Source organism: Peromyscus leucopus, chromosome 8b, assembly GCF_004664715.2.
Source record: "Peromyscus leucopus breed LL Stock chromosome 8b, UCI_PerLeu_2.1, whole genome shotgun sequence".
Taxonomy (NCBI): domain Eukaryota; kingdom Metazoa; phylum Chordata; class Mammalia; order Rodentia; family Cricetidae; genus Peromyscus; species Peromyscus leucopus.
The window spans coordinates 50867943-50895291 of NC_051086.1; the positions used below are offsets into that span (position 1 = coordinate 50867943).

The 27349-nt window shown below is 44.8% G+C and overlaps 1 protein-coding gene across 1 annotated transcript in view; it reads left to right on the forward strand.

Annotated features, from left to right (window-relative positions):
* Stx8 (syntaxin 8) overlaps positions 1 to 27349 on the forward strand; it is a 247999-nt gene that overhangs the window by 30122 nt on the left and 190528 nt on the right. The window contains exons 5-6 of the mRNA XM_028869388.2: positions 13065 to 13189; positions 24449 to 24541. Coding sequence (XP_028725221.1) covers positions 13065 to 13189; positions 24449 to 24541 — 218 coding nt within the window. The remainder of the gene's footprint in view (positions 1 to 13064; positions 13190 to 24448; positions 24542 to 27349) is intronic.

Here is a 27349-nt window from a genome sequence, read left to right on the forward strand (position 1 = left end):
TATTTTAAAATATATACCATTGCTTATATGTTTGCATCCCTTCTAGATTTACATGTGAAATTGAAAGCACTGTGTTGTGACAAAAAGTCAAGCTGTAGAAAGAATTCTCCATGAACACGAAGGTTCCCAGCCCTGACACACACTTTCCTACTTCTCCCTGGGGCAGCCGCTCTGAACACTGTGTGTCCTTTTGGAGAGATTCTGCACGTGGGGCCGTACACACGCCTCCAGGCTCCCGTCTCTAACCTCTGCTTCTTCACACGGAGTGTGCTTTGCACTCTGAACTGTGTGTTATCTTTTTTTGCCTTGGAGAGAGGATGAAGCAGAGTTTAAAGTCGCTCTTGAACGTCCTGCAGCCAACTCTGAACATGGCAGAGTAACTGTCTGCTTCCGTATGAACTTCTGAGACTGCTTATTGCTTGAAGGGCACTCTGTGGTCATTACTCTGGGTTAGTTTTTTCCCCACAAGGTCAAGTTGACTTCCAAAGGCAGGCTAACTATGAGGAGACCTTCTCCGTTTGGATGATTGATCAAGCAGTGAAACCAAAGACCCGGAACTTGGAAGGACTTTTAGTTGTCTCAGCTCCAGGTCATTGATCAAGTCATTGATGTATCCATTATTACCATGGGGAATTTAAGAAAGCAGTGTGTCAGGAGCTGGTTAGAAGCAGCAACCTGGGCCTTTTTCAAGGTTTTACAGGCCACACAGCAACAACAAAAATCTACAATGGGAAAACATTGAAAGTTGCTCTTCTTTTTGCTATTTGAAATAACTGAGCAAGGGGGTGTAGCTCAGTAGCAGGGTTCCTGCCTATTACCCACAAGGCTCTGCATTAGTCCTCTAACTGCCCTGCAGGGAAGTTCATTAAAATAACTTAAAATAGAGGCTGGTGAGATGGCTCAGCAGTTAAGAGCACTGGCTGCTCTTCCAGAGGACCTGGGTTTGAGTCCCAGCACCCACATGGTGGCCCGCAACCATCTGTAACTCCAGTTCCAGAGGATCCGATGCCCTCTCCTGGCCTCTGTAGGCATTGGGCTCACAGTTGGTGCACAGATATACATACAGGCAAAACACCCACCCACACCCTCCCCCTCATTACTTGAAATATGTGGGCATAAACCTAACGAGAACTTCACACTGAGTACCATGAAACGTCAGTTAGAGAAGCTAAGGAAAACCCAGTAGAGGGCTGGATGTGTTCAGAAACTAGGCAGCATCGAAGAAAAGACAGAGCGGCAGTGTTGAAGTCAGGCTGCAGCGGGGTGTTGCACACGGACAGACAAGTGGACCAGGAGAACAGCACAGGGTGCTTAGGGCCAGTCCCACACACAGGTTGTCCCCTCACTTGCCCTAAAGGTGACACACTGCAGTGGAAAGGTGGCCTTTTCAGGTTATGGCATGAGGTCAGCTGATGTCCACGTGGGGAGAAAGGAGTCCCGCCCTCTGCTGTCACCCCAGTAACAAGCCATCCCAAGGGATTGTGGACCTAAAAGTAAGGTCACACAATGACCATGGAATAGACACAGATTTCTTAGGCCATCCAAGTCACTAAACACAAGGGAAGTACAGGAAGAAATGAATTTCGTTAAATCTGCTTCCCCCACCTCTATTCCCCGCGCCCCCCTAAAAAACCCAGTGCTGGTGGTGCACACCTATAATCCCAGCACTCAGGAGGCAGAAGCAGGTAGATCTCTGAGTTTGAGGCTAGCCTGATTTGCAGAGCGAGTTCCAGGACAACCAGGGCTACACAGAGAAACCCTATTCGAAACAAACAAATAAACATAAAGAAAGGAAAAAGGAAAAAAAAAATCTGCTTTTCAAAGAAAATACCAAGAGTTAAGACAAACTAGAGTGGAAGTCAGTATCTTCAGATATTCATCTGGTATGGGAACTCTATTGACCATAAATAAAGAGCCTCCGAGGCAGATGGCCCCTTAGGAAGGCAGTAGCAGAGGATGTAAAGTCTCTTGGACTGTGATGAGTGTATGCAGAGGCTTTTGTTAGTCAGGAAATCACAGACTGTAATCATGTATCATACCGCTTTACCTACCAGAGCAGCTCCGATACAGTGCCAGGCTTATCGAATGTTTCTAGCGTGTGGAGTTGCTGGAATTCTCATCTACTATTGGCGGGACTGCTTAAGTACAATCCCTCTAGAAACTCTGCGCCCACTCAAATGGAGCTGCCCCACAGACACGGGAAGAATGTTTCCGGCAGGGCCATTCTTAAAAAGTTCCTGTTGGAAACATCCCAGTCAGCGTTCTCTGTAGTACAATGGTGTATTCAGACATTGATATTGCACAGCAAATACAGACGAACTGTCTGCAGGTGCACACCACACTGTGGGTGGATCGCACAAACATGCCGAGTGACATAAGCCAGACGCAGGAGTACACATGTATGCTGCCATTCCTATAAAGGTGAAATTTATAGTGGTATGAGTCACAAAAGTGGTTCCTTTTGGAGGAAGAAGTGAATGGAATGGAGCAGACAGGGGCTTCTGGGCCAGAGACACTGCTCCTCGGGTATGTAAAAGCGCTTGCCACGCAAGGCTGATGACCTAAGATTGATCTCGGGAACCCATGCAAAAAGCCAGATGTGATGTTGTACATCTGTAATCTCAAGACTCAAGTACAGCGAGATGGAGGGTGGAGCTGGGAGAATCTTCTGGAAGCTTGCAGGCCAGCTAGCCCAGAGTATGAGATGCAAGCAGAAACAAGAAATCCTGCCCCAGTACGATGGAAGTTGGAGAGCTGACTGCCGGAGGCTCTTCCCTCATCTCCGTGTGCAGAGTTTCGTGTTTGCTGCCCCCACCACACTCAGGACATAGGTCAGTGAAGTGGCTTCTGGGATTCGGATGCTGCCGGTAGCAGTTAATTGAAGGTATTCACTGCAATATTTTTGACCTATATGCTTACAGTCTTTCATTTTATGTTCTACTTGAATTAAATGTGTGTATAAATACAAATTATAATACACACACAGAGATTCACATACGTACTCTAACACATACATGTATATGTAAGCAGAAAAATGACGTCCTGCGCAGACCACATGGTGGGGATATAAGTCAGCAGAAGAGGAAACACACCCAACTTCCCTTTGCTTCCTTCCCTCAGAGCAAGGAGAGAATGCGGACACTGTCTGTGCTTCCTGAATGCTAGGAAAGCAACCGCACTACCTCCTGCTCCCGCCCTAGCCTTTCCCTCCCCGTGTGGACTGCCAGCCTGCCGGTCAGTTTTATGTCTTCCTTCATGGGCTCCAGACTCTGCTCCAGGCCCAGTCTGCTTATTGCTGGTCTTTTGTTTGTTTGGTTGGTTTTTTTACTTAGGAATCTTTTTCATTCATTGCTTTTTCTCCCTTGGAAAAATTGACACACACACACACACACACACACACACACACACACACACACACCCTGCTACCTCCCCCCCACACCTCCACCCCCACTTCTCCTCTCCTCCTCATTTTCCTCTCTCTCTCCCTTCCTCCCTTTCTTCCTGTTTTCCTCCTCTCCCTCTCTCCATCCCAGGCTGGTCTTAACAACCACAGTACAACCTTGAGTTCCTGATCCTCCTGCCTCTTCCTCCCAAGTGCTGGATTGCACATGTGTGTTAACAGGCCTGCCTCTTATGCTCTTATGTTCTTGATTTTCAAGTTAGAGGAATGTTTTCAATATGTCTTCCTAATGGTCTCCACATAGGCTGTCACACTTTTTTAAATGTATTTTTTTAGCTGATATACCAAACCTCACCGTTATACTGTGGTTGTTAACATTGTCTCTTCCTTCCCTGACACCAAACTCCAAAAGTCAGCAGTGTTAATGGTGGAGAGTTTTCTTGATCCAACTTTCTGTTGTTTATACTTACAAGTGTATTGCTAGAAATGTATTTTTTTCGGAAAACAGTAATATATATATATAAACATTTCTCTGTAATTTACTGTTTTCACTTAAGTTTGGTCGTTCCTCTAAATCAGTAGGTTTAACACACTCTATGCAACAGTGAGTGGTTCGCAGTTATAAACATGCGGCCATTCTTGTAACTGTCCATAGTGTTGTTGTCGGGCTGTTTTGTTTCCTTTTTTGTGATTATATACGTGGCTGAGGCAAGTGCTATGGGCACTGGGCCTCTGTTCTTAAAGCACGGAACCCCCAAGATATGCGTGTTGGGAGTTTAAAGGAACCAACCGCCCTGTGTATTTCTTAAAAGTTGCAATGCCTGCAGGGTGTGGGAGGGCCTGTTTCCCAACCTGTTAGCCATCAGTGGGTGTCCTAGAACTTGGTAGGTTTTCTTAATCTATGGGTGAAAAAAAAAGTCTGTTTTGCATTTCAGTACTTGGTATTATAATGGTGTAGTGATGACTTTGGGCATGGAAAATAAAGATCTCTACAGCTGCATGTATTAATTTTAAATTACAAAAGTCATTTGGGAATTGAAAAGGAGAAAAATCCCAGTCCATTAAAAAGCAGGAGGAAGAAAGAAGAGTTACTGTGCACACTGTGTTTTAGTTCATTGCCCGGGGTGGTTTTTTTTTTTTTTTTTTTTTTTTTTTGTCTTGTTTTGTTTTTTAAATATATTGAGTACTTTCCAAGTTTTGCTCTTTTCTCTTCTCTGTCTGTCTCTCTGTCTCTGTCTCTCTCTCTGTGTGTGAGAGCGGAGGTCATGGATCAATACCTGGTATTGTCCTCAACCGCTCTCCACCTCATTTTTTGACACAGGGTCTCTCATTGAACCTGTATCCCATTGATCCAGCTAGAATGCCTGTCCAGGCAGCCCCAGGGAGTCTCCTGCCTCAGTCATGTCCTCCTTACCCCTACCCCCTGCTCCCAGGACTGAGATTATAGGCATGTACTGCCATACCCTGTGTGGTTTTTTGTTTGTTTGTTTGTTTGTTTGTTTTAACATGGCTGCTAGGGATTGAAGTAAGATCCTCATGTTTGTGTGGCAAGTACTCTACCTCATGAGCCATCTCTGCAGTCTCCCAAGTTAAACTTTTTAATAAATACAAATTAAGAAATGAAAATGTAGGTAGGTGAGGAGGTAGACAGATCAGTCCATCGGTCTGTCTTTTTCTACCTTCACGGTCTCCAGAGGTGCCAAGGAAGGCTTACTCGTTTGGTTTATGGATGAAGATGCCAAGTTTAATGTTCCTGTGTTGGAGCTGAAGCAGTTTCAGAGAGGAGCCGGCATCCTTTGCTCCGGCTTTGTCTCCCGTCCCTCTTGATCTTAGTCTCCCGCCACCGTTGCCTGCTGTACGGGGTTGTGGTTTGTCTTTTTCTCCCTGGCCTCCGGTCCTTTGTCCTTTCTCCTGCTCTTTGCATCTGGGGACGGTAGGACCCCTATGGCACCGTATTGTCAGCTTCGCACGTGTGGAGGAAACAAATGACTGTAAGAAAGCCTGGGTCTGAGTTGTAATTCCCATTCCATTTCCTGTAAAATGAAGACGACCAGGACTCTTGCAGCTTGCGAAGCTCACATGTGATGGGTGCATGTGAAGGCCCTTTGTGAACTGGAAAGCGCCCCGTAGCCAGGACTGAGTGCTCGCTCTCAGTGATGCTGAGGCAATGGCATGCCATGGGAAGGTCTTTCTGTCTTTTCACAAAGTGACCAGAGAACAACACACTGCAGAGGATGTCGTACAGAATCGTGTGGCAGGGGCCCTAAAGGCTGTGTAGGAAATTAGAAGGAATAGGAAAGAGGCCAAGGAAGCACCGGAAGACTTGAGACTTGAGTAGTCCTGAGAGATGAGTTCCATTTTGAACTTTTTAATGTATTTTTTAAGTCAGGGTCTCTCTACAACCCAGGCTGGCCACTGGGCTCGCCTGTATGTTCTCTCCATATACTCCAGGTTGTCCTCAGATTTGCAGAATCCTGCCTCGGTTCCTAAGTGCTGGGATAGAGGCGTGTGCCACCCTGCCCACTTTATGCTTTCTTGGACTCTATGGCCCCTGGGGCAGTAGCTTTCACACCAGTCTATAGATTTGGTGTCCAGCTGGCTGCATAAAAGTCACCTGAGGGGCTGGAGAAATGGCTCAGCAGTTAAGAGCGCTGACTGTTCTTCCAGGGGACCCAGGTTCGATTCCCAGCACCCACATGGCACCTCACAACTGTTGGTAACTCCAGTTCCAGGGGATCTGACACCCTCGCACCAATGTGCATAAAATAAAATTAAAGTATTTTAAAAAGTCACCCGAGGTGCCTTACAGACTGCTGGGTTGTGTCCCCACAGCAAAAGGGGACCGTGGTTAAAAGCATGGGCCTCCATCTCACTAATTGGCATCTTTAGGCGGGAGTTGGCTGGCTCAGTGCAATAAAAATTGAATTGTTGAGGCTAAATGATGGCCATGTAGGTGGTCCTTGGCTCCGTGGGTATTGCTTGTATATATACATTACCATTTGACACCCTTAATTAGTCTCTTAGTGCCATATTTGCATCCTTATACATCAGTTGCCAAACAGATTTGTGCCACTGCTGCCTGCCAGCCAGGGAGTTTGTTCCTAGTGGTGTGCACAATCCACTGAGCGTTTCAGCATTACTTTATAAAGTACTGGAGTGGAAACAAGCATTCTGAATAAGGGGGGAAAGGATAGTGTTGAGGCAGGGTTAGTTGTGCATGTTAGACACGTGACATTTCTAAGTGCAAAACATGTATTGTTCATCTCATCTGGACCCTCACCAGATAATGAAACCGTTGGATTATAAAGAACTATGCGAACGAGGAACAGAGATGTGGCTCCTCATATTGTGTGAGCTTCTTGGTCTCTGTTGCGCATTCTACTTCTAACCATGTTTACAGGCACACATTTTGTATTAATAAAGCACGGAGTTGGCTTACAAATGCTTGCGATGACGTTGGCCTGTTATTGTAGCGGCAGTTCCCCCACTGACCAGCAGAAGGCGCTCCGTCACCATGAAGCTGGTACTGTGATTGCTGCTCCAAATGGAAGGCTTAGGCTCTTCTACGGTGAACTGTTAAGATTTTCATTTAATATGGAACTTTTTATTAATATTAAGAAGGCTTACAGCGTCACTGTACTTCACAGTTGCTGTTGGTGGCTGTATTGAAGCTGGAAAGGTAATGGAAAAATGCCCTTTCTTAGACTCTGTCTGTTCCCCCAAGTCACCCAGCTAAGTTCGGCAAGCAGTTCGTCAGGAATGGGATTGGTTTAAAACTGGGGGAAACGGTCAGAGACACGGCTCCATGGTGGAGTGGGCGCCTAACATGCAGAAGGCCCTGGGTTTGATCCCCATCACTAAGGGGAAAAGAAAAACAAAACCAAACAGAAAACTAGTCGATTCCAGTAGGTTTGAGGGCTCTACGATGACATGTCCTTCGATGACAGGTAAGGAAACATTGTCTGTCTATGAGTTAGTTATTCTGGGCTTGAACTCACCGGGGATTACTTATTGAAATTAACCATGACAATATTTTGGGGATCAGCTTTGGGCTAGGCACAGCGTTGGGCATTCTCCGTCCCCAGTGTGTCCACTTTGTGAGACCAGGGTATGTGTCCCGCTGACTCCTCAGCCCTAGGTTAGTGTCCTCTACAGGAGCTCTCCATTAGTTGTGGGATGGATGGGTGTGTGAGTAGGTGAGTGGACGGAGGGCAAGCTAGGGCAGTGTGGCGTACCAGGCTGAAGGAAGTACCCTACCCGGCATCCGTAGATGATTAGCACCTGGTGCTGGCACACCAGCACATTCATCTCGAGTGAGCAGTGTGATTTGGGGGTTGTTTCCAGAAGCTGTGTTGAACTCTGAATGCTAATGAGAAATTTCCTTTTCCCTAAATTGTGTTGATTCAGCTTAAGCGGACTTGGGAATGTTCACCCCCTTCATCCAGGCTGCGCCCTCGGACTGGTGGCATTTAATGGGTGTCTCATTGTCTGTCCCCACCACTGCCTGTTGTCATCTTCCTGCTCCTGACCGCCTTGGCCACCCACCTCAGTTGCCGCACTAGCTCTTCGAGTCTCCCCCTCCCCAACCCACCCCCCGTCAGTGTAATCCAGTCTGCACGTTGTTGCCAGAGCACGTCTCTAAAGAATTTATGTCAGAGAGTCCATTTCTGATTGAAATTTGAGCCTCTGTGCATCTTTATATCCACAGAGCAAAACTACACGAAACGTTTTGAGAAAGGAATTAGCGTTTCATACCATAGGGGCGTTTTCTCATCTGTGGGTAAGGCCAGCTAGAAACCTTTGTCGATACAGCCCAGTTCACTGACACTCTAGAAAGAGCTTCGCTGCTCCCGATTGTAAACCTCCCTGTGGTCTGCGAATGCTCAAACATTGATATTTTTTTCCAGACAAAACAAACATTTTCCCTAGTCGGGTTGACATCTTTTTGAAATGCTAAGAAAAGCTCCTTCTTGGAATTCACTTCTTTTCAGCTCTCTGTTCAGTTGATAAGAATGCCCTCCCTGTGAACTCTGACAGGTTCCAACTGAATTTGTCAGCAGGGAGATGGATTATCTGTGTGCTCCCCCCGCCATGTTATTATAATTTAATAATATACACTATTTTCTTTGGATGCTGAGAGTACAATCATGTTATGTCCTTATAAGTGATCATGAAACATTTTCAGGACTCTAATATACTATCATATTTATTAGTTTTGTATTATTATAGATAAGGTCTACCTTCAAAGAACATTTACAGAAATTATTGATTTATTAAAAAGCAAAGACACACACACAGAGAGGCACCATCCATTGTGTGGGCCTGTACCCCCCCCCCCCAGCACCTGGAGAGGTAGAAGCTGAAGGGTTGTTTAAGCCCAAGAATTCAAGGCCAGTTTGGCCTCAGCTCAAAAAAGACAACAGGAGATGTTATTGCTGTAGCTCTGTGGTAATGCTTGACTAGCCCTGGGTTTGATCCACAGTAATTGAAAAGGGAAAATCAAGCCTGTTCCATCTCAGAAGCATAGTAATTAGCATGTCCTTTCTTTAACTTCAGAGAAGATCTCCTGACTTGTCACTGAGAATGCGAGGTTGAGCTGGAAGGTGTTTTACTGACAGATTTCCCTTTCAAAGTAATTCTCTCCATCTGCTTGAGAGCATCCGTCTTCACTGCTAAGTCGTGAAGGCAGGTAGCTGTTGATTATGTTTTTGTTTTAATTTCTCAAGACGAAAATGTTAAGTACAGTTCTCATTTTGGCTCCCTCCAGCTAAAGCCCTCGGTGGGCTCCCTGCTCTGTTTGTGTAAGCATTTCCTGAACGCTGCTTCTCCAGCATATTCCGGGGTTCCATCTTTTGGGTGTTGGGGATATAAACATGACTGTCCTGTGGCCTCTTTCCTCACAGAGCTCATAATTTAGGAAGGGAGACAGATGAGTAAATAACTAACTACAATCCTGCTTGATAAATGTCACGTTAGAGGTTGTGAACAGAGTGCCAGGGGAGCGCCCGCGAGTGATTGATTTGAGGGAAGGGGGATGGAGTGGGGATCAGGAAGGACTCAGCAGCAGAAGTGACATTTGAGTTGAGCCTTAAGGGATGAATAGAATTTTGCCAGATGGACAAAGGGGTGGGGGTGGGGACACTCCAGACTCATGCAAAAACATGAGAGTGTGAAAGTTTGTGCCTTTGTCTGAGTGGTAGGGAGCACTATGTGGGGCTCAAGCAGAAGGGTGTGGAAGGCAGATGGATGTTGGGAGCTGAGACCGTGGGACCATCTTCTAAAGCTCACACTTAACCTATAGTTCCAGGGAGTCAAGTTGTAAACTCGGGAGACGACACGGGGAGGCTTTAGTCTCCAATCATCCTAGCAGCAGAAAAGAAGATGGTTGGATGGGGGTGACTGGAGGGCCACCTAGGCTGTGCCAAAGGGGGGTGCGGACAGCAACTTGGGAACCATCTCTGAGGGAGGAGACCTTGGTCACTGCTGAGACCCGGCAGAGGGCTAAATAGCACAGTGCCCCGAAGGTCTGGCTCGCTAAGCAGAATCAAGACCTGGGGGAGACAGGCTTATGGGGCAAAGGAGTGAATTTGACCTTGCACACGCTCACTGCTTGAGGATCCTTAGGTGAGACCGGCCGCAGAGCACCTGGGGAGTGCCTCGGGCTGCCGTGCCTTAGAAAGTCTTCAGCTTGGTGATGGTTTTCCTGCAGGGTAAAGGGACGGAAGACGTGCCTTGCTTTTTAAAAATTGTTATTTGATAGATTTCCCTTTTTTTTTAATTTTTGCTTTTTTGAAGGGCTTCCTTTTTAACATATTTATTTCATAATTTTTTGAAATTCAAATAATCCTCCTTAAACATCTCCCATGTATCCCCACCAGATTCTTCACCTTTTTCTTTAATTATTATTTCACATGTGTATGTGTGTAAATGCAATATATATATGCATATATCTATATACATATATATATATATAGCTAAATATGTAAATGCAGCCTGCTCAGTCCATATCATCCTATCGGTACCTGTATGTATATACCTTCAGGGCTGGCTGCTCAGTTTCTTTTTACCTAACCATGTGCCCTTCTTTACCCTGACTTCCGGAGTCGGATCTTGAGTCCACCAAGGCTGCTGTCTGGAGAACAGTCTACCTAATGATATCAGCCATCTGTGAAGTGGAACGCGGATGAGGAGACTGGCGTGTAGACATTTGGCATACTGGGATACTTAAGGTGCATCCCTGGCAGGCCTGGGACACCAGTGAAGTAAGAACACCCAGTCAGAGATGAGCAGGGACAGGCCCGCAGCTGAGCTCTGGGAATTAGGTCAGACTGGGAAGTCTTTCCTCTGTGTCATGTTTACAGTTGATATTAGCTGGTGTCCACATTTTCACTCTTATCCCCAATAGGTACTTAAAGTATATTACACACTACACACACAAGTACACACAAACTGCACACATAAACACGGCTGAAGTCCTAACTTGCCGTTTATTGAGATTGTTTAAAAAACACTTCACATTTGTTGGGTTTTGTCCCTTAGTAATAATGCCTTAATTGTGTGTGTGTGTGTGTGTGTGTGTGTGTGTGTGTGTGTGTGTGTGTGTGTCTGTCTGTCTGTCTGTGTCTGTGTCACAAGGGCTCAAAGCAGAGCATCTTAACACCAACCTTGGAGCGGTGTCAGTCAGTTGCAATGGAATTGCAACTGTTGGAAGCTGGCCACTGGTGCACTTGTGAGTCTCAGGTGATTTATTTTCAGTCTGTGACCCAGGCTTTAGCAGTGAGCCACACACACCTACACGAGATTCATGCTGGTGCTGGTGAGATGACTTGGGAGTGGATGAGTATGCCTGGATTGCAGATTGCCTGCTTGGCTTCCCTTTTCTCTGCCTTCCTCCTTGTCTTCAAAGCTAGGTGAAGCTAAGTGGTTATCATGTGGAATGAGTGTGAAGCCTTGGCATGCTGGGTTCTGGGGGCCAGTCATGGAAAGTAAAGCCTTAAAGAACATGTCTGTCTTTTTGACAGACTGGAAGAAAGTCATACTTGTGTTTGGCATGTTAATTGGTACATTTGAATAAGAGACCAGACCTGTGCATAAAATCTTAGTCCAAAGAATCAAAAAACAGTCTCTGTATTTGACCTAGGTTTTCTTGAAGGATTTTTGTTTTAGTTTTAAAGAGACAAAATATGAAATTAATACTTATTAAATATAAACTTATTAAAAATAATCTTAATGCTGCCTAATAAACAATGCAGTAATTGATATAATGAAAATGGTTAATTTATTGAAAAAGGTACTATTTCCCAAACACTGCATTCAGCATTTTGAATACACTGTTAGCATCGCATCACACACACACACACACACACACACACACACGCACAGACACGCACAGACACACGCACACATGCATGCACAGATACACATGCATGCACAGACACATGCACACAGACATATACAGGTACACACGAGGGCATGAGATCAGCACCTACACGGAGAAGTTGTGTGTTGTCAGGATAAAGATTTTCAGTCAGATTATGTACAGTTTTGTTTTTTTTCTACTTTCTCTATTGATTAAAGTTCTGCCTACCAAATAATAAGCGCTTTTTTGAATACATAAATTACTCTGTTTAATCCTTGATAAAACCTCCTGGGGTAGATGTTACTGCCCATATATTGCCCCTAAGTGACATGCTGGTGGCTGTTCCTCTCCACTGGGGAGCAGGGAGCAGCGTAGGGAGGTGGTTTTCATGCCCTCCTTCCTACCTGGTGGTCAGAAGACTTAACTATGTGAAGGCCAAGCAGTAGGGTGGCAGTTACTTCTAGGCAATACAAGAGATGCCATCAGGGCTTGAAGACTGATAAACAATGGAGAAATGAACAGTACACACAAAATCAGCCGGAGTGTGCCTGCACATAGCAGTCCCTTAATCTGAGTTAACCGTTAGTCTGTGATACTCCTACCATGCCCCCATCCTCCTCTCCCAGGTTCCTCAAGAGCACCAGTGTGAGTGTTCAGCTCCATGTTGGAGGAGTCAGAGGAGTTTCCTGGGCAACATGATTCTCTCATCCTTTGGACAGGGAGGCAGAGGCAAGAACTGTGTTCCTTGTTCTCAGACACGAGACCTGCATGTGTTGTGCAAGAGCCAAGTGTGGGTTCTTCAAGGGGGACCTGATCACAGTTGACAGTTGACAGTGATTGTTATGATTATGTTCATAAAACTGGATTTGAAACTCTGCATGTGTTTCTGTAACCAACCAAGCACGCTTTAATGGGAAATTTTATTTTGTTATGTTATAATCTGTAAGCAACATATTATATTTGCATGAAAAATAATATTGTTGCCTTTTGTGGCCCCAAAATTTGTTGTAATAAACAGACAACTTCCAATTGGCTGGTTTTTGAGTCCAGGGTAATTTGGATGATTAGTAGAGTGCTGGGCTCCCCCACATCTTCATCATACCATGTAATTGTCTAGGGACTATGTTGTGTCTTAGCCTCAGATCTCTTACAGTCCTGGACATGGTTCTTAGGATAAACTAAGAGTGCAATAAATTGTAGAGATGACTTTTTGAAGTGTGCCATGCTGGCCAGCGTGCTTGTGGGAGTGATTTTCAGCCAAGCTGTGTTTTGTGAGATATTTAATGCGTTTACTATTGTTCTAAGGTCCAGCCTGATGAGTGAAGAAATGAAGCGAGGAACTCCCAACCCCTGGCTCTGTGAGGAGCCCGAGGAGACCAGAGGTTTGGGTTTCGACGAGATCCGGCAACAGCAGCAGAAAATTATCCAAGGTACTGATCACCCCAGGACTGCGGGTCACCGACCTGCTGCTTTGACCCTGGCCTTGACTGTTTTCCTTATCTCCATTGAAAACTAGACTCAAAATGATTGTTGCTGTAAAGCTCTTGGGTTTTTTTGTTTGCTTGTTTTCCTTTTTTGGCCTCAAGATGCTTGAGGAAAAAAGATGTCATTGTTACCACTGACTTGGCCATCATCAGCTTGTCCTTTACCCTTAGGTCTGTCTGGACCATCAGAATTTTCCCTTTGTATTTGTAGGTTCCACCACATTTGCTTAATGTGCTAGTTTTTAAGTTTCTTGTTTTGGGTTTATTTTTTTTTTTAATTTCAGAAGTAATGCACCATAAAGCAAGATTAGGGACAGACAAGATGGAAAGTGCTCTGTGCTGTTTCTCCAATCTCAAAACTATAAGTAGATTAGTATGTGTGTCCTCATCTTGTTTATATATACCTATATGAGTATATTTAGTATAAATACATATATTTTATGTAAACCACGAGGCACATGGCTATCTTACCATATGACCATTTCATAGTTTTTAACTTAATATATTTTTCCATGTCAACGTGTATGACATTCTTTCTAAAGACAGCTTTATTGAAGTGTAAATGGCATTATCATGAGCAGCACATATTTGATATGCGTGATTGGACGGACTTCAGCACACACACATTGCTGCAATCAAGAGTGAACACAGTTCTCGGAAGGCTCCTTCGTGTCTCTTGGAGAGTCTTCCTGTTGTCTCTCCCCCATTCCTAGACAACAGCTGATCTGCTTTCTGTCACTCCTAATTGGTTTCTGTTCTCCACAGTTTCATGTGAGTAGACTCATCCAGTATTTACTCTCTTGGGAAGGGGATCTGGCTTCTTTCTCTATGGATAATTTTTTAATGCATCTGGACCGTCACGTGAATCTTCACGCGTTGATTTTTTTTTCCTAAGACGTTTTTTGAAATAGTTTACTCTTTTATTAACGTGAAGATATTTTCATAGGTCCTTTCGGTTCCCTTGGCAGACAGCTCTGAGTTTTGTTTGTAGAAAGGTTTACGTAGGGCCCCGCAAGGGCAGCTGGCTGGCTGATACCAAGTGTGTGGCCCATGGTCGCACACGTGCTTTATGGATATTTCCTTGCGTCTCTGCTTCCTCTTTCCCTCTCAGTGGTGTCTTTCAAACTGTGGAAGTTCTTAAGTCCAGTTGACCAGTTTCTTCTTGTAGGATTTCTGTTCTGATTATATCTAAGAAAACATTCCATCGGCCAACGCTGCAAGATTTACTGCTTTTTCTTCTAGTAGTTTTATGAAGTTAGGTTTTTACATTAGCTCTGTGATCTTGTTGAGTTGTTCGACAGGCTCTTTTTGCGTTGGAGATCTTATTTGGCTTAGAGCCATTAAAAAATAAAACACTGCTTTTACTACTGAATTTCTCTACCTTTGTCAAGAAGCATCAAGTGGTGTATAGGTATAACCCTATCTCTGTGCTCTGTTCTTTTCTGTTAGTGTTTACAGGGTCTTGAGTGGTGTGCCTTTCTGATAGATCACTAAACCAAGCCACACAGACCACCAGACTTTGTTTTTTTCTCAGTAATTTTGGCTATTCCCAGGATTTTCATACTTCTATCTGAACTTTAAATTCAGCTTTGAGTTTTTGAAAACAATAGCACTTGTAAGTTTGATTGCAGTTACATTTTTTCAGATTATGTAGGAGAGAACTGATGTCACATCAACAAGAATCTCCAAATCCATAAGATGGATTTATCGCTAAATAAATCTTCATTTATTAATTTTTCTTAGCATTGCTTTTTAGTTTTCATTGTGCACACCTTATATGCCTTTGGTCAGACTTATCCCTAAATATTTGACACTTTTATTATAAATAGCATTTTAAAATGTTCAGTATAAAACTGTTTATCTTTGTATTTGTTTTGGATTGTTCAACTTTGCTTATTCTCATTAATATGCTCTAGAAGCTTTTTTGTTGATTTTTTTTTTTTTTTTTTTTTTTGGTTTTTCAAGACAGGGTTTCTCTGTGTAGCTTTCCTGGAACTCACTCTTAGACCAGGCTGGCTTCAAACTCACAGAGATCCGCCTGCCTCTGCCTCCCGAGTGCTGGGATTAAGGTGTGCACCACCACTGCCCTGCTTGTAGATTTTTTTGACACAAATAATTGTTATCTATGAGTAAGACAATTAAATTTTTAAATTTTAATATAGATACCTTTAATTTATTCTTCTTACCTTATTGTACCTGCTGCGACCTAGTACAATGTTGAAAATAGATATCCTTGCCTTGTTTCACTCTTAATAGGAAATGTTTATTTGGATCCAAGTTTTGTGGGGTTTTTTTTTCCAATATTGGATATTTTTGAATTTTCTAGAAATATCTTTGTGAGTTGTTGTGAGATACAGCTGTATTATTTGAGTCATGCTTTGACTTTTATATATTTTAAATATTTTATTTTATATTGCATATATGTATGGATATACGTATGTACAATGTATAGGGGCATGCACGCCTTGGTACCCATGTGGAGGTCAGAGAACAACTTTGTGGAGTCAGTTCTTGCCTTCCAACTGCGTGGGCTCTGGACTCGAACCCAGATCATCAGACCCACGAGGCGGGTGCTTTTTCTAACTGAGCCATCTCACTGGCCCTGGGTCTTGTTTTTAAAGACAGATGAAAGAGATGTTTAAAATATTTCAGAGCATGGATCAGCAATCCCTGGCCTATGAACCAAATCTTATTTTTTGTGATGGTGTGCAAGTCAAAAACAGCTTTAATTTTTTTTAAATGATTAAAAAAATAATCAAAAGAATATTTTGTGACTTGTAAAAATTATATGAGATTAAAAGTTCAGGGCTCATAAATTCAGTTTTATGGGAACACAGCCATGCTCACTCACTTACACAACATCCATAGACACTTCTCCACTTGGCAGTAGTAGAGCTGAATAGCTGCTTTAGGGACCATGTTGAGTCACAAAGCCTCGAATGCTTCCCATGTGGCCCCCTACAGAACATGCTTGCCTCCGGTCTAGAGGTAATTTACCACACTGCTGAGCCTAACCCACTCTGAATAGTCTGCATGGTGCTCTAGGAGTACCAAGGTGATCTGCTTAATGGGAATGCAGGCAGTGTCTTACCATGGTTGAGTTTAGAACACGATTCCTTCTGCCCTTTGAAGTGACTCGGCCCTGGGTCTCTTTCTCGCGTCTTATGAGCCCTGAGCGACACTCGGTGAGGACTTGGTGCACGTGCCTTGCCAGACCACAGGGCTCTCTCTGTGCAACTTTCTTCTCTCTAGCTCTCCGGCTGTTGACCCCTTTGGACTCAATTCAAGGTGTCCACTGGATTCCACCTGGGAATCCAGCACCCCCCCTCCCCCCGACGGGAGCATCCACAAGCAGCAGCTTGGGCAAACATAGTGCACATCTCATTTGTTTCCTCTCAGAGAGCTTGCCTCGTCTGCCGATGTGTGTTTCTTCAAACAGTGGATTGGAATATTTTGCCTGTTTTCTCTGCTCCGTGTTCATCCAGGCCAGAAGGAAATCTGGTTCCCGTCAGTCCATCTTGGCCGTAAACAGGAGTCTGATTCTATTTCGAACTCTTCTTCACAGTGAAATTACCTGGTAAACAAAACACTGGCTCTCTGTGCCTTTAACCTCGCGTACCTCACCCACTGCTGTGTCTGACCGGAAGTGTGTCTGATGGAAAGCAACGCCACTTAACGCGGAGCTCCACAGCTCACACGCAGCGCTTCGCTCTGCGGCCGCCATGCTTTCTGGGAGCACTGCCTGGCGCTAATACAAGTGGATTTTCCTGTCATCGCCGTTTGCCAAGGAAAGCTGTGTTCAGTCAGGAAAAGTATTTTTGTCCCTGAGAATGTGCTGCACTCGGGGATTGCTCAGGTCGGGTGTGAGCGCATGCCCTGTTTATGCTGCTTAGGAGCATCTCCAAGCCATAGCATCTCCTCCACTGAGATTTCTGCCCCTCGCCAGCCCTCTGGCCTCTGGCCCCGGGCGTTGGGACGGGAGGTGGAATAGCCCACGTTTTGGGTAACTTTCTTAACCTGCTCTTTCTAACTGTGATTTGAAATGCTGGTTCCCTTGTCGCATTGCCAGTAAGTATAGCAAGCTGCCCCTCAAGCTAAACGCAAACATGAGAGTGACCTTTGCCCCGCGTGCTTGGTAGCATTTCCTGTGCTCCAGGAACCTCGTGATGTGCTGTGGTTCTACTTTATTGCTGGCTCCTATGCTAGATAAAGATGAGTCAGAAAAAAAAACATTTCTGATTGCCTTTTGGGCTGTGATTTTGATTAGCCTTTCTGTACATCAGTGTGGAGACTGAGAAATACTCTGGAAATCACCCCCAAATAATCTTATTGCTGGACCATAGACTTGCAGGCAGTGAATACCTTCCTTGCTCAGTCTAGAAGCTAGGTCTCGTGACAGCCAGTTACCTAAGGCTAGCCCAATACTTAAGCAGTAGCTTGGGATAGACATAGGCCTTAGCAGAGGTGACTGTGGAGCTGACAGTGACTTGGTCTCCTCAGGATCTGAGATAGAGCAAAGGAAGGAGACAGTGGTCAGCGCAGGCATGTGTACTCAAGTCAGACAGTGGGGTACGGAGCGTGGGTCCCCCACCTCTGCTTAGGAGTCGTTGGTGAGGTTCCTGGATTAGCACAGCCTCGTCGCCCCTATTTTGTAGCTGCTCTCTAGGTTGAGCATTTGCTGTGGACTTCTGGTCTCAGGGAGTTGCTTTTCTAGCTGCTGGGACACAGGCTCTGCCTGACAGAGCGACTCAGGAGGGAGGCCTGACTTGGGCTCACAGTTTGAAGACAGAGAGAGACCATCCTGGGGAAGTCCCGGCAGCGGGAGTTTAGCTAAGGTCACATGGCATCTGCAGTGAGGAAGCAGGGAGACAGATGCTGCCCTCAGCTCCCTCCACCCTTTTGAATTCAGTCTGGGCTCCAGCCCATGAAAGGGCGCTGCCCACATTTAAGGTGGAACTTCCGGCCTCGGTTACCTAATCTAGGAACTTGCTCACAGGCCTGCTCACAGGTTTGTTTCCATAGTGATTCCAAATCGCATCAAATTGACAGCAGGATCAACCCCCACAGTCGCGGTAAATATTTTCCTGTGAAATGGGGACAGGAAGGTGACAATCCATACTCCATCTTACAGTGAGAAATCCTGGTAGGAAATCTTGGGATAGTTCTAATTACAGACAGCATTCTCGGAAGATACTCTTCCTTGTAGCTACCAGATATATTAGAGTCCTTCCCAAAAACCTTAAAACTAAGCCAAAATATAACTATCTATTCTGAGACCTTGCTCTGAGGATCTTCTAAACACAGTGATGAATTTCTTTGTTTGGCTTGACTTCATCTTTTTTATTTTTAGTTTTTACATTTGACTTTATGTTTTCCTCATTCTCTTTGTTCTTCTCCAGGGAGCATTCCTTTCATACGTTAAGTGCAAGGTGACAATTGTTTCTCTCTGGGTATTGGACATCATAACATCAAGTGTTTTTTGGGCTTCCTAAACCCAGAGGACCATCCAGTATTGCCAGACCCTTTGCATCTAGCAGAACCTGTAAAGCTGGCAAGGCCCTGTGTGGTCCCTGGATTTAAACAGCCAAGAGTACCTGTGCCACCAGCTGAACTCTCAAAGGAAGGCAGGCATTCTCTGCCTCATGCATGCAGACCAGAGGACTGTGCTTAGGTCTGGTCCCTCTGCTTGCTTCTGTTTATGGTGCTGGGGACTGAACTTGGCCTTGCGCATGCTAGGCAAGTGTTCTACAACAGGGCCGTGTCCCTAGCCTCTTCTTTTTGTTTACTTATTAATATATTGATAACCTTTCACTGTGGGAAATTTCAAACATGGTAGAGTAAAGGTATGTTCTTTTCCTCATCCTGCTTCAGTGATTATCTCCCCATAGCTAGTCTGGTTTTATCTGTATGTACCCACTCACCCACCTCAAGGATTGTGTGTATGTGCACACACACGTGGTGCACATACACGTGTTTTTCATACATGTGTAGGATAAAGATCACCTTTGGTTACCGTTCCTCTGGAGCTGTCTCCTACTCTTCCTCTTTCCTCTTCCTGGGACCTGAGGCCTGCCAGTTACCTAGGCTGGCTGGTCAGCAAGACCCAGAAATCTCCTTTCTCTACTACCTTGGTGCTTGGATAGTAAGTGCATGCCGCCACACCTCTGTACCAGGCAGAGGCCACCCACCAGCTCCCAAGTCGTGACACAGAGACTTCTTACTAGTTTTGAATGCTCAGTCTAGCTTGGGCTCATTCCTGGCTTTCACTTGAATTAACCTGTTTCTCTTTATCTACCTTTTGCCTCGGGGCTTTTTACTTTTTCTCCTTCTGTATATCTTACTTTTACTGCTTCTCATGCCGTCTTGTCTGTCAGCTGCCTGGCTTCTGACCCCAGGCATCTCTGTAGCTAGAGTTTTCCTGCCTTGCCCATAGTCAGGACAAATCTCTGTCACCCGCCAGTCCCACAGCCGCTCAGACCCAACCAAGTAAACACAGAGACTTATATTGCTTACAAACTGTATGGCCATGGCAGGCTTCTTGCTAACTGTTCTTATATCTTAAATTAATCCATTTCCATAAATCTATACCTTGCCATGTGGCTTGTGGCTTACTGGTGTCTTTACATGCTTCTTGTCATGGTGGCGGCTGGCAGTGTCTCCCTCCGCCTTCCTGTTCTCTGTTAGTCCCGCCTATACTTCCTGCCTGGCCACTGGCCAATCAGTGTTTTATTTATTGACCAATCAGAGCATTTAATATACAGACCATCCCACAGCACATCTCCCTTGTTCTCTCCTCCTCCTCTTATTCCTCTTTTAGTCTAGATTTCTCTTCCTGTTTATTCTCTCTGCCTGCCAGCCACACCCCCATAATTTCTCTGCCTAGCTATTGGCCGTTCACCTCTTTATTAGACCAATCAGGTGCCTTAGGCAGGCCAGGTAAAACAAACGCAATACATCTTTACACAATTAAACAAATGCAGCATAAACAAAAGTAACCCATCTTTTCTTCGCTAACAAAGGCAGCAGAAACACGTGTAACACACCTTCACATAGTTCAAGTATTATTCCACAGCATAAACAAATGTAACATATCTTTGCCTAGTTAAAATAGCATTCTACAACACACCTAGCTTTTACTATGGGCTCTGGGGCCTGAACTCTGATCCATATGCTTATGCCCTGGGATTGTTTTTAAAGTGAACCCTAGACATTTTGTCATTTCAATGGTGAATACTTCAGAATGTTCTATCTAAACATCTCTAAAATATGCTTATATAATAGAAGAACTTTTTAAAAGATATGTTTATTTTTTAAATTATGTATATATGCATGTGTCTGTTTGTGGTTATGTGCACATGTGAATATGGGTACCCATAGAGTCTAGAAGAGAGAGTTGGATTTGCTGGAGTTACTGGTGATTGTGAGCTGCCCAGTGTGGGTGCTGGGAACTGAATTCAAGCCCTCTGCAAAGTAGTATGTGCTCTTAACCTCTGAGCCATCTCTCAACACCAATGACTTGTTTTATTTTATGTTTTTTTTTATTTTATGTATATTGATGTATTGGCTGCATGTACGTCTGTGTCAAGATGTCGGATCCCCTGGAATGAGTTTACAGACAGCTGTGAGCTGCCATGTGGGTGCTGGGAATTGAACCCAGATCCTCTGGAAGAGCAGCCAAGTGCTCCTAACTGCTGAGCCATCTCTCCAGCCCCAGGACTAGTTTTTAAAAAGGGCTACAATGCAGTTATCACTCCTGCCAAATTAGAAATAATTCCTCAGTCCAATCAAATAAGCAGACTATCTGGCTCAGGGTCCGAATGTAGGCCACACGTCATGACTAATAGCTGCTTCCCTGAACCGTCTTACTGGTATGAATGATCCTTTTTAAACTCGTTTTTCTCTGCTGTTTCTTTGTTAACCCTTTGTTCGCCCTGCAGTTTCTCCTTAGCTAGTTCTTGCAGTGCCTATCCCCTAGGTTGTTGAGCATATTCTATGACCTCCAGAGTTTCTGGAAATTGGTTAGATTTAGTGGCTTGCTTAGAATCAGGCTTGTTATTTTTGGCATAATGTGTTCTGATGACTGTCCCTTTGTTTTTTATCTACTGCCACCAAGCTGTCCTCCCACCGTTGAGTGATTGTTATTTAGAGGACCATTTTCCTGGATGTCTAAATATAGGAAGTATCTACACACCTAATTGTTCCAAAGGGACTTTCAAAAATGATTGTATTAGTGCTCCCACAATAAATTAGCACACACGTAGTGACTTAAACTCACATTGCTAAAGTTTAAAGGTCAGAAGTTCAGCCTGGGTCTCCAGGGGCTCAGATCAAGGTGTCAGCTGGCTGCGCTCCTTTCTGGAAGCCCTAGGGCAGAACCTGTCCCCTTGCCTTGTCGGCTTCTAGAAGATCCTCACTTTCCCTGCTCACAGCTTCATCTTCACAGCCAGCAACTGCATTCTTTAACCCTCTGCCATGTTTCCCTCCGACAGCAGCTGGGCAACCTGTTTCTCGGAACTAATAGATTGTGTTGGGTCCGCCTAGGTTCTCCAGGCTTATCTCCTTCTCAGACCCCTTCATCTATACCACATCTTTCCTTTTCCATGGAAAGTAACTTAGTCGCAGGTTCCAGGGTGCGTGCATGCACACACACACACAGGCACACACACACACACACACACACACACACACACACACACACACGCGCGCACACACGCACGCACGCACACATGCACACTGTTCTTTCTTCCACAGTGATCAAGTCTTAAAATCTATACCATTGTAAAGTTGAAGAATGACTCAGAGTTTGGTATGTTGCAAATGACCTATTGTGACCTTGCACCCTGTGATAGAGTGAGGTAGATTATGGAGAATGAACTATCGCAATGTCACACTTCCGCAGTTTGTAAGTAGACTGTCTGCAGTGAGTCCTGGTGATATTTTTGTTGGAAGCAGCCTTTCATTTTGATTATTACCAAGTGGCCAAACCATTGCCTCTTAGAAATGTCAATTTATAGCTCAGACAAGCTCAGGTGGTTGACACGATCATTTTGACCTCCCCAGCATCTTCCACGTCTGGGTTGTGGGATGAAAATTTACTGTAACAATATTGCCTGCTGAGGAGGTCTCTAGTCCTTTGGGAATTATAAGAGTCGGGAGAGTTTCTCCTTACTGTTGTGCATTAGGGAGACCCTAGGAGACAATAAATTCAGGAGAAAAGGTTAGTGTAGCTGGTTCTCACTGACAGTTTGTGTTCTCACTGACTAAAACAGTGTCAGGGCTTCAGTGTCTTTTCCTCGTGGACAACCTTAGCTGCGGTCGCTTTCCATTTTCAGCCATTTCCCATCATTTCCCAGTGTGCCGACCCTCAGTCCATCTATGGGTTATTCTTTAGATGCATTTAGACTCTTGCTGTAGCATAGACATCCCTCAGCAGTGCGAGTTTGATGATAGATTTATCTTGGAGGCCATCCAGGAGGCTGCTACTAAGGACCAAGAGGACCTCATTATAAAGTGATTTTGCTGTAAAATGGTGCCTTAGAATGGTCCCTAGACACAGCAGGCTGTTGATAGTTTTTAAAAAGTACGTCCTGTCAAAAAAAAAAAAAAAATGTCACCAAGGGGTCCTTACCTCACACTTCAAGTTTAAATACATTCCAGGTGAATCAAAGAGCTAAGTATAATGATTTAATTCCATACAAAAGGTTTATACAGAACTGTAAGTAGACATTAGTGAGCTCTTAAGTGAGAAGACCTTTGTGGGTTTTGCTCTCGTAGATAAGCCATTATGTGAAACAGTCACTTACAATGCGCAATGAGGTGAAGCGTGGCTGGCCCAGCATCACCATCAGCCGGCAGATGGTGAGCGGGTGAAGGGTAGACCTCACCCACAGTCTCTGCTCAGGGCACCTGGAGGCAAAGGAGCAAGGCTCTCGCAGAGATCACCAGGATGGACCCTTTGAAGAAACAGGCATGGAAGGGTACGGTCTGTCCCTATGGGAAGTTCCTGTGACAGGAGCTTGAAGCAGCTGGTCACACTGTGCTCATGCGCAGCCAGCTTCCCCTTTTACATAGTCTAGACCCTAGTCGACTTTAGGGTGAGTCTCCCCACCTCATGTAACCTGAGCAAGATAATTTTTTAGAGGCCATGCCGGAGGCTTGTCTTCTAGGTGATTCTGTAGCCTATCAAATTGACAATCAATACTAAATATTGCACCTGCTGCAGAGAAAAAACAACCAAGGCCTCCAGAAAGAGTTCCAGGCTAGTCAAAAAGATAAACCGAGAGCCAGTGAGCTGATTTCCAGCACGAGGGACGTGTTTTAGGGAAGACCCTGGTAGATGCATTATTGCTTTGCTGTGTATTTTTTTATACGCATTTTCTAAACTTAGTAGGAGTGAGTGGATTGAAGTCTTGAAGGATTTCTGTCAGGGAGTTGAACTTGCCTTCTGTACTACAAAGTGTTCCGTACTACAAGTTCAGTTAGTCTTGCCCATCCTTATTCTTTTCCTTATTCTTTTTCATATTTACAAATCTGCTAAGTCTTCAATTCTTATTATTGGTTTTTTTGTTTTGTATTGTATTTTTCAAAAATTTGCAGGCCAGGCTGGCAAGATGGTTCACTTTTTTTTTGCTTGCAGCCAAAGCGTAATGACCCGAGTTTGAGCCCTGATACACAGGTGGTAGCAGGAGGAAACCAACTCCACAAATTGTCCTCTAGCTCCAACATGTGTGCGTCTGTGCGCATGCACGTGTGTATGCACACACACATTATAAACAAATATAAAATTTTTAATGATGTCAATGGGTTTATGTGCTTATTTCACGTTTACAATTCTTTGGTATTGTTTTTGTCTATATTATTTCTCCATTTTAAATATCAGAACATTACCCTGTTATTGTTGATGAATACATGTTCTGTTTGTATTACATACTAGAGGGTTAAATGTTGGTGTAGCCAAATTGAATAGAATTCCTGTTTCATATTTAATTTATCAGGAAGTCCTTTCAGTATGAGGTATGAAGTAAGTATTTATGTTTTTTCTTTTGGTAATGCTAGCCATGGTGAAGAGTGTCACTTGCTGGGTATATGGATCTCTATGTATGTGTGTCTGTCTATCAATGTTTGTATATGTGTATATACATGCTTACATTATCTTTAAAATGGTTCCCCTTGATTTTTAGTCAGTTGTTTGTCCTTTTCTTTCAGAACAGGACGCAGGCCTTGATGCTCTTTCCTCCATCATCAGCCGCCAGAAACAAATGGGCCAGGAAATTGGGAATGAGCTGGACGAGCAGAACGGTAAGAACGAGTCGGAGGCGCCGGCCACTGGTGTAAACCCACAGGCTCGAGTGTCTGTCGACTCACTTTCGATCGTGCGGCACCGAGGGGGTCTGCAGCCAGCCGACTGCAGTGGCTTATTACCGTTGTGGTGCTTTGTGGATAATTTACATTGCAGTTACCAAATTCTGTGTAAAGAAACGTCACTCAAAACTTTCCAGTTCTCAGTGGCTGCTTTAATTTAATTAATTTTGGTTTTTATAGCCCTGGTGGCCTTGAACTCTCTATGTGGATCAGGCTGGCTTTGAATTTGCATTACTTTCTTCTGTATCTGCTTCTCAAGTGCTGGGATTACAGTCGTGTGCTGACCATACCTGGCCCTACTATTTTGAGAAATAGTTTATGATCTGTTTATCCCAAGAACTTTTTTTTTCTCTGTGGAGGATGTGAAATTGTGCAGTGTTTGGTACTTTGATACAAAGCATAATAAAGTTGTGTGGGCCTCATATCATCTCTGCACCCAATGGAGTTTGCTCTTCTTCTATCATAAATGACCAGGCCACAGGACAGAAAAGTTTGAAGGTGTCCATTTAGGGCTTGATGAGACAGATGTGGTTTGAGAAAGAGGAACTTGTAGGCTACTGTGGTCTGGAGCCTTAGGACTTGGGAGGCTCTCGTGCTTGAGTTATGGGGGGCCGGTAAGAACCTGAGCAAGGGTAACCATGGAAACAGAGGGTGGGATGCATGCTTTCATTGTGAGGGACGCAGCGAAATCCAGAGGTTTGTGAGTCAAGACTATGAGTCTCAATTTGATGCATCCGACCAGAGATGCAGAGAGGTCCAAACGGAAACATTCAGTCTGCAGCTGGCGCAGTCACAGCTTAGTGAGAAGACAGGACGAGAGTGGGAGAAACCTCAGCAGGGACGTGATGCGCCCGTGTTCACAGCGGCTCTCGTTTTGCGCTGAGCACACTTGTCCACATCATGTCGTGTACTCCACATGAGGAAAGGAAAGTAACCATGTCCTCCTTGCTAGAAATGAAGCTCAGCGCTGCAGAGAGCCCTCGGAATGCCGTGGCTCTTACAAAAGGCAGGACTGAAACCCTCTTCTGATATGGCTGCTTTTCTGTTGTACCAGCTTCCTCGCCAAGGAGGACAGGCTAGGGAGGCAAAGGTGCTGTTAAATCATCATGTGTGGGTAGGTTTGGAAGTCCTGGTAGTGGACTGGAATCGCTTTCTGCAGGGAGGCTGCACTTGCCAAAACCATACAACAGGCGCTTCCCTCCCGGATCCCGAGAAAGAATGTGGTCATCGTTCCCATGGTTTCAGTCCATTTCTCTATCATAAGTAAACAAATCCAGCTGTTGAGCATCTGTCACACGCAAATAAACTCGTAAGCAAGTGGAGAGCCCTCTGTCTCTCCAGTCCTAATGTGGCTTGCGACAGCTTAGCACTGGGGGGACAGTTTGTTCCTTGTCCTGCTGGTGCTATGAATAGGCCAATTATGGATTTGCGTTTGATCCAGGCATTTGGGCAGTTCCTTCACTGCAAGACAGCATTAGTAAGATAACAAGCTTTATTTTTAAAAGACAACCTTGGCTATCTAGTGTTTGTTTATTTTTTATCTCAAGGAAATTTGCCTGGAGGCGGGGGAGTCTGACCTAAACAGAGGAACATGTCATCCTGTGGTGTGTGCCGGCCACAGTATCTGTGGGTACATGACTAAGAATAAAAGATGCCTGGTTTTGTGTGGGACTCACTACCTTCGCAGGTCAAATTGCCATGTGTTTCCCAGCACAAACAAGCATACCGGCGTGACTTCCTCTTAAGTGGCTATCAGAATTACTTGGGGTGCTTTAACACCCCTCAAAGCCTAGGTCGTGTCTCAGTGAGCGTCCTATTCCTGTTATGATATGATCACAGAAGTGTCGGCTTAAAATAACAGAGACTTAGTGTCTTACGTTAGTTTGGTAGCACACATGTCTGCCTTGAGTCTCGCTGGGTGAAAACCAATGCATCAACAAGAGATCAGCATTCCTTTCTGAAGGCTCTCGGGAGGGATTGGTTTCCTTGCCTTTTCCAGCTTCTAGTGGCCACCCGCATTTCTTGGCTTACATCCCTTTCTGTGTTCAAAGCCAACAATAGACGTCCTGCTGATACTGCATCATGACGGCTACTGATGCTACTAATGTTCCCTCCACCTTTGTAGACCCTCATGTTTACATTGCACCCACCCAGACAGTGGGAGAAACGCCCCTTATGGTCAGCCTGTGGGAAGGTTCGGTCTCACCTGCAGCCCTGATGAGCTGTCTACTTGTAAAGCTGTCTACCACAGAGCTTTACAAGAAGATCTGAACGTCAGGGGTGGAGAGCAGATTGATTTCATCATGCTGCCGCGCCCTCATCGACTGTATTGAGAGGATGTAGTCAGAACTGCACTTTTACACTGAGTCTATATGCTCACGTCACACTTACCTGTGCCACACAGAGCTTATGGTCGCTGGTCGAGTTCTTTCTCTCTGTATCACATAGTTTACCCCCCATCTCCACCCCACAGCAGATAGATACATGTGGATCTAGACAAACATGGGGTACTTCTCCATGAGCTGCCAACATAAGCTGGCTTTCTCTGTGGTGGCCTCCCAGGGAGCCCGCAGTTACTTACATGGGTGGTTTCTGGTGTGTTTTCTCCTCAGAGATAGGGCAGACTCAGCCATTTTCACTCACAAGAATGGACACTCTCAGAATCAAAACCAAACCCAACCCTGTCCCTGACAGGCTTACAGTCAGCCTCATTCCTTTTGCTAAACTGAAGCAAGACCAGTGGTG